Here is a 7905-nt window from a genome sequence, read left to right on the forward strand (position 1 = left end):
TGAGGTTTTATTTCTTTTATACCACTAGTTTCTCCCAAATATTCCTTTTTATTTGGTAGTTTAAGATTTTTTGATTTCTTTATCAATCTTCCATTATGAAATGTTATTTTATAATCTTCTTCTTTTCTTAACTCTATTATTTCAGGCTTATTTTTAGTTATATTAAATTCATATTCTTCTGGGATAAGATTTATTTGTTTGTTTGGTTCCACTATTTTACTAATATCTTTACATTCCTTATGAATTTCTATATATGGTTTATTGGAATAAATATTCCCATAATTAGAATTGGTAAATATATATAATGCCTTATATTCCATAGTCATAATTTGATCTCCTGGTTCCATTATATCATTTCTATGTAATCCTAAAACTTCATTAAAGTTTTTATCTTTCAATGAGACACAGTATTTTGGGTAACAAGTAAATTTTAACTTTTGATATGCTAAATTTCCTTCTATAGTTCCTAAATGACCATCTTTTAAATTTATAATTCTTCCATCATGTAAGCTTACAGTTAATGGTGAATCTATTCCTTCCCTAAATAAGGGTTTAAACATTATTTGTATTCCTACTAAATAAACATATTCGATCTTTTCACTATACTTTTTACTTATTTTTGATAATAATTCTGATACTGTATTTTTTGTTAAAAGGTTTATTTTATGCGTTCCTTGAGTAGTTCTAACATCTATGATTTTTTCGATCTTATGGTATTCATTTATTGCTATTCTTTCTCTTCTCCATATTCTATCTAAAATTTCCCATTTTCCTATTTTCAAATCTAAGGACAACTTTTGTATCTTTTTGAATTTATTATTATCAAAAGTTACTTTTAATCCATAACCTTCCATTCCCTTATATTCTTGGATTTCTATATTATTGTTTTCTATTTCTTCAATTTCTCTATTCAGATTCTGATCCATTATCCTCTGAATCTACTTCACTTATAAATATTTCTTGATTATTATAATTTTCAATATCAGATATTTCACTTAATTCACTTTCTATTTCAAAATAATCCTTTTGTAATATTCTCACTTTTTTCTTTGTGCAATCATGGCTTATATGACCTATTTTTCCACAATTCCAACACTTACATTGTTTTTTATCTTTCTTATGAGGTTTATTTTTCTGTATATTATTTTTCCTTTTATAATATTTCCTTCCAGGTTTTATGTATTTTCTCTTAAAGTTTCTATATTTTTTAAACTTTCTATTTTTATACTTTCTTTTGTTTCTTTTTTCCGAATTACATCCCCATCTTGTAGGTTTTTCCATATTTTCACAACATATTCTAGTTAATTTTTCTGATTTTTTCAATAATTGCCTTTGTTGACATATATATGCAAGTCTTTCAAATAAGAATTTTATTCTTGATCCTAGTGTTCTACGTATTCCTTTATTTCCTTTAATATATTTTTTAAATTCTATTTTAAAATATATTCCCCATGATCCTGGTAATTTATTATAATACATATCTTGATTTTCATTACTATAAAATTGAGTATAATAGTAATCCTTGAATTCACAAGTATATTCTTTAATTTTACACATATCACAAATTGTTAAATTAATTAACTTAACTCTTGCATTATCTTTCTCTCGTATTGCTTCTTTTTCATAATTTCTTAACCAATTTTCTCCTAAGAATTCATCTGTAATATATTCTACTAATCTTTCTATTCCTAATTTATCTGACTTTATTATTTCTATTTGTACATTTCTTTTTATTAATAATTTTGTATCACTACTAATTCCTTCCCACCAATTTCTAACATTTCCTTCAAAAGATGCAATTAAAAAATCTATTCTTCTTTCAGTATTTTCCCATGTATCATCTTTATTATATAAAAAGAATAATATCATTGAGTCTGCCCAAATTATTAAGGCTTTCTTAGTATCTATTTTACAATCTAAGTCTAATTTTGTTCCTCCATGGTTAACAGGTTTATCATAATTATTATTTAATTCAAATCTATTACTATATTTATTTCCTTTGGACGGTTGTTTATCTCTTATTTTATTATAAAATTGCCTATATGGTTTATTATACATTGGAGCATAGCTTTCATCTGGATCTATTGGTTCTTGTTTAGAGGTTCTTACTGAATTAGGTCCTCCTCTAGTATTCATTAAGATTTGGTATTCATCATCTATACTTTCTAAACTTAAATGATCAAAATTATCTATAAGTAGATCTAATTCTTCATTCATCTTCTTTGTCCTGATTTTCTTCAATTTTTTGTTTATCTAATATTTTCTCTCTGGATTCCTCTTCTTCTATTATTTTAGGTAATATATTTTTTCTAAACTCATCATCCATGCTTCCTGTTTCTATTATTATATTTTTCCTTTCAATATGTTTTTTCCCTATTCTGGTTATTTCTTTTTCTATAAATTTTTTATCTACTCTATTATTCTTTTCTTCATTTTCTTTTAATTTTCTAACTTCAAGTTTTAATATATTTATATCATTTCTAACTTCTTTTATTTCATTCTTAATTTCTTGTACATCATTTATTAATGTTCTTATTAAATGTTTTAATTCTTTCATATGTTCACTGATTGACATTTTATCTATTTTTTGATTGACAATAATAAAATACTATACACTCATTATTTTTACACTCTTTTATTATTTTATCATATTTTTGTTTTATTACTTTAGGATTTGTTATCTCTTTCAATTTTTCATAATACTTTGCTTTTTCTTTATACCTTTCTTGTTTTAATTTTAATATTTGTTTTTCTTGAGTTTTAGTTATTTCTCCAGGTATTAATAATTCATCTAAAATTTTATCATTTATTAATCTTATTCTTTCTAACTTCCTATCTAAAATATTTTTAGTTAATATTTTTCTTCCTTTTTTCCAATTTATCTATGATATCTTGTATATCTTTTATAATTATTGTTCTTACAATTCTTTTAGCAAAAGTTTCTAATAAGTTTTCTTTGAAACATTTTAATATTTCTTGTGATGCATATAATTGTTTTTGATATCCTATCTTATCAATTTCTTTTTCAAACTTAATTTCTTTTTTATTTTTAACAACCTTTTTTATATTATATGGTCCTCTCTTATATTTAGATTTTTCTATTTTATAATTACTAATTAATAATTCTCACAAATTTTTAGAAAAATTATTTGTTAATTATTTAAGGACTTGAATAGAAGATTTATATTAGATAAAGGGTTGTTTTTTAATATTTGTTTAGGGATGTTTTAGGTAGTTCAAAATATTTAGAAAAGTCAAAGGCTATTTTGGAAAATCCTTCCTTTATTTAGGTCAATTTGAGGTATTTCCCGAATTCATTTGGTATCAAACATAGCCTAAGTCGAAAATACGTGAACTCAACCTACCAATATAGACCAACAAAATTTTTTCCCCAACTTCACACTAAAATTTGCTCTAGCACGATTGCTTCTTTACATATCTGCGTTTTTTCAGTAAAGAAGACTGCGATAGCACAAGACGGCCCCGCAAAGTGAAACGGTTCTCCCGCACTTTCAAAAGTTTCCTTCATGTCAAATCTGCATATATCAACCAACTGTACATTTGCATTAAGGGCAAATGCCACTCCACTTCTGCATTTTATTGACTCACAATTCAACCATCAAAATGAACAAATATGGCGATAAAGAATGCCCTTTATGACGCTATGGATTCCTCCGATTCCAATTAAGTTGTACACTTCCACTCCCCTTTCTGATGCAGCTAATTTATGTCACTTTTGCACACTCTGTTTAGAGACATCGCAATAATTCAAACATTATCAGGCCAGAACTCCCTGAAAAAGGTCCTGTCAAATTCCTTCTCTTGCAGTCGTTTCTCAAACTCTTGCATTTTCTTCATCTTTTTAGAGATGCCCTTTGCTTTCTTTTTTGGCAACTGAAACAAATAATGGCAATTTGTGAACATATTGTATACTGACACACAAAAGGTCGACAATAAAGAATATCCATCGAAGAACACTCCAAAAGGTCACACAGAACACTAATAATATAAAGAATTTCCAGGACATAAAAATAAACACATATTTTTTTCTTATTGTGGTCTTTTTTCTTTGTAATGTTAGCTACCACTCTCTACAATATGCAGCAAATTAATAATTGCAGCAGGGAGCCTCGCTCTGCAATGCAAAACATCAATCCTGTGCAATTATTAACACACTTCACAATACAATCAAGTCATTATGATATCAAAGAAGAAAAAGAAGAAGATTCAGTTCTCCCCTCCGACCAGTGCCAGAATTCAGATCATTTTTTTCTTATTGTGGTCTTTTTTCTTTGTAATGTTAGCTACCACTCTCTACAATATGCAGCAAATTAATAATTGCAGCAGGGAGCCTCGCTCTGCAATGCAAAACATCAATCCTGTGCAATTATTAACACACTTCACAATACAATCAAGTCATTATGATATCAAAGAAGAAAAAGAAGAAGATTCAGTTCTCCCCTCCGACCAGTGCCAGAATTCAGATATTAAAAGAGAACAAGTTCCAGCTTTGAAAAGACATTAGCTCAGCATATAAGAAGACATGTATCTTCAACAAACAAAGGTCAGGTAAAAAATTCTGCGCTTTTTATACACAGCCGTGAGAGAAAACAGACCCCAAGTTAAACATATGCACATTATTGACTTCAGCTAATTATTCCCTAAATTGAAAATAGACGCAATGCCTAAAGGTGAAGACAGAGCACACGGACGACAATTCCCTTCGTTTCTCCTCAAATCGAAACAGAGCTTCACATCAGTTCAAGCAATTCCATCACATTGAAAAGATATGGTTTGAGGCATGTTTGGGCGGGCTTGAAAAAAGGAGCTATCTTATAAGAGAACTGAGCACTTATAAAAAGACCATATGTTTGGATATCTAGTGCTCATAAGTGCAAGAAGCACATATGTTTGGATTTGCTTATGAGCTTTTGGCTGTGCCAAATTACGGAAAAAACCCAGAGTTTTACTTGAGATTTAAATATTTCCTCATAGTATTTTACTTTAGCAAAGCCAACGTTTTTATAGAGATTCTTCCTTAAAAAAGATATAAGTACCACAATTATTCGTGAAGTGAAAATTAAAATGGGTAAATCATCTATAGAAAACCTAATAAATTTTTCGTGACTTACGGGTACATTTTCGTATATTAATTAAGAAGTAGACGCTAATGTTGAGGTGCAAATGAAATGTAATGGCTGTGAATGATAATGATTTTATACTGGTTCGATTGTAGTTGTTGAAAAAGAAGAGGGCAAATGGGTAATTACTTGGTCAACCCCACTTAGATTCACACCAATTGGGCTTTTGGCTTAGGCCCCGTTTGTTTCCCATTCTTTGGCCACAAAAATGAAAAATATGACCGTTATCCATCACTTCAAACAACCATTTTGACACTCTCTTATATGGGTCCCGAAACGGTAATATTTTTCATTCTCATTCTTATAAGAATGGGAATCAAACGGGGGCTTATTTAAACATGGGCTTAAAATCAGCCAACTCACCATTTAAGAGCATGTTTGGACGGGTTTTTAGCATATAAGATAGTTTGACCATATTTATAAGCCCACTCAAACATGCTCTTGGACTCTATTCCACTCCATAATAGAAAAAGAAAATCGAGAAAGTGAGATTAAGGATATGTATATTGCTTAACTTCAGACTTACATTTCTGACAAGTCACTCCAATGACAAAATATCCTTCGGCACCAGATGTCCATTAGAGTTAATACCATATATCATTCCCATAATTTTTGTTCCATGATATATGCAGCAACAAATAACTTCAGATACAAAGATGAACACAAAATGCTAAACTAACTTTCACTTAGCAACAGAAAAACTGACCTTTTCACTCTTCCCATCAGGATTTTTAAGGTTTCTCAACTTCTCTTTTTCCTTCTTTGGTTTATGTGATCCCAATCCTCTCTTGTCATTGTTGATATAAGCCTGTACAGGCTCCAACCTACCCTGCATGGAATCAAGGACTAATTAGAAACTTGGCAAATTATCTTACGTTTGGACTTCAGATTAATTATGGGCAAACTTCAGTACGACAAAAAGTATGTTCCATATTCTCCAATCAGAAACAAGAATTAGCTCTAGAAGATCACCTATAAGGGAAAAGTAAATAAGCCATATTTTTCATTCAAAATCTAATAGTGTTGCATGATGTGTCTTCCTATTTATTCTAAAATTGATAAAGTATCAAGGATGGACATTTAGTTCACCATATGCCAAAGATATATTCGCAACCTCAAATAAGGAACAAGAACCGGCTATGGATGTTCCCATTAGACGATAAGCCAATTTTATAACTTGGATGCGTAACGATTATTCCTGTTTATTTGGAAGAAGTAAATCAAGAAAAGGCGAGGAGTTGCGTTGTTATCTAATTGAGTCTCACGTCAAGTTCAAAGGAGCAACCAACAATTTTAAAGAGATTCAACTGTCGAAGGAAATCCAGCAATATTTGAAAGGATACAAGATTCAATGATAAAAGGAAATCCAATGCAATACGTCATACTTCTCTATGTAACTACTCCTGTGGTTCTGACGACGTGTAAAATAGTGACTAACCTAGGCAACCTTGATTGGGTAGATAAGGTAAAGAACCCAATTCACATTAAATTTCAACATTAAATTAGAAGGAAAAATAGTAAAAATCAAGAAATATTATGGCGGTTTGAGAAGAACCTGTTCAGAGATACCAAGTCCAGTTCCTTCTTTCCATCCGTGTTTCTTCAACAACTGGACAAATCAAAATTAAAACCCTAAGTCAAAATCTGCACTAAAATGTTCGAGCAACAAATACTAATTATTAAAACAAACAATATTAGCAGAAAATTAGAGACAGAATTAAAACCTGGAAACCAATATTGGAGGAGTTTATGGGTGCTGACATGGACGCTCCCATATTCGGAACCGTATTCAAACCCAAACCCGAAGATGAAGCGTCATCAAATCCTGATGCCAACTCCATAGCCAATAGAAACCAATTTCTAATTAATACTCAACAGTTCCGCACCGGATTTCTTGGATTGAATTTGGATTCCAATGGTGGCAAATTGAGCGGAAACTACTAGTGACATGTAATTTGCCTCTTCTTTTCTTTTCCTTTCTTCGGAGTTTGAGCAGGGTTATGCTGAGAAAAGTCCTTTGTAATTTCACAAGAGGGGTCCGATTGTAATTTGATCAAACCTGATAGGAGGCGGTGAGCAATTTCTAAATAACACTGATATGTCGGTATTAATTGTACATTGGTCACCAAACTTTGACTCCAAGTTCAATCAGGTCACTGAAATTAAATTGACAGTAGTAAAATCATTGAACTTCAACTTAAATGTTAAAAAAAAAAATGAGTCGACAATGTACTTGCATACAATTTTGAAAGCATTTTTGTTTTTGTTCATGATTTTTATTTAATCTCCTCTTATGTTTGTTAAAAATGACACTTTTACTTTCAAAATTAAAAAAAGAAAAGAGTTAAGAGGTTGTTCTCTTCGTGTTTCAATTTTGTAGTTTTGAAATTTTGGGTTTTGTGTTTTGAGTGTCCATTTTGAGATAGTTGAAAAAACGTTCTTTTTTTTCATTTTAGAAAACTATTTCTCAATACATGAAAATAAAAAACACGTTCACTTTAGAAATTTGCATTTTCTCTTCTCCACGCAAATGGGCGCATTTTCTCTTCTCTAGCCACCGCCATTTTTGCCCCCTCCATGAGCCGCTGTCTTCTACCTCACAATTCGACCACCACACACCACCTAGACCACCATATCCCATCATCATTTGAACCCATTTTTACACAAGCCACGAATTGCACTGTAGGGCCTCACGACGGCCAACATTCGGATTCTGCACTTTAAAAATTCGGATTGTTGAATTGTTGTTTGTGGTAAATTGGGG

The 7905-nt window shown here is 30.5% G+C and overlaps 1 protein-coding gene across 1 annotated transcript; it reads right to left on the reverse strand.

Moving 5' to 3' along the window:
* Positions 1–3391: 3391 nt before the first annotated feature.
* On the reverse strand, positions 3392–7169 carry LOC111395407 (G patch domain-containing protein 11). The gene is made up of 4 exons (XM_023021382.1): positions 6866–7169; positions 6697–6750; positions 5848–5970; positions 3392–3894 (listed from the first exon to the last, which is right to left on the reverse strand). Exons 1-4 carry the CDS (start codon positions 6980–6982, stop codon positions 3769–3771), a joined length of 420 nt encoding a protein of 139 aa, XP_022877150.1. The 5' UTR covers positions 6983–7169; the 3' UTR covers positions 3392–3768.
* Positions 7170–7905: the final 736 nt, after the last annotated feature.

This window comes from Olea europaea, chromosome 6 (assembly GCF_002742605.1).
Source record: "Olea europaea var. sylvestris chromosome 6, O_europaea_v1, whole genome shotgun sequence".
Classification (NCBI taxonomy): Eukaryota; Viridiplantae; Streptophyta; class Magnoliopsida; order Lamiales; family Oleaceae; genus Olea; species Olea europaea.

Coding starts and splice junctions, on each gene's coding strand:
- LOC111395407 (XM_023021382.1), bottom strand. CDS start 6,982: ATGGAGTTGGCATCAGGATTTGATGACGCTTCATCTTCGGGTTTGGGT. Junction 6,751..6,865: donor CCTCCAATATTGGTTTCCAG/GTTTTAATTCTG, acceptor TGATTTGTCCAG/TTGTTGAAGAAACACGGATG. Junction 5,971..6,696: donor GACTTGGTATCTCTGAACAG/GTTCTTCTCAAA, acceptor GATTCCATGCAG/GGTAGGTTGGAGCCTGTACA.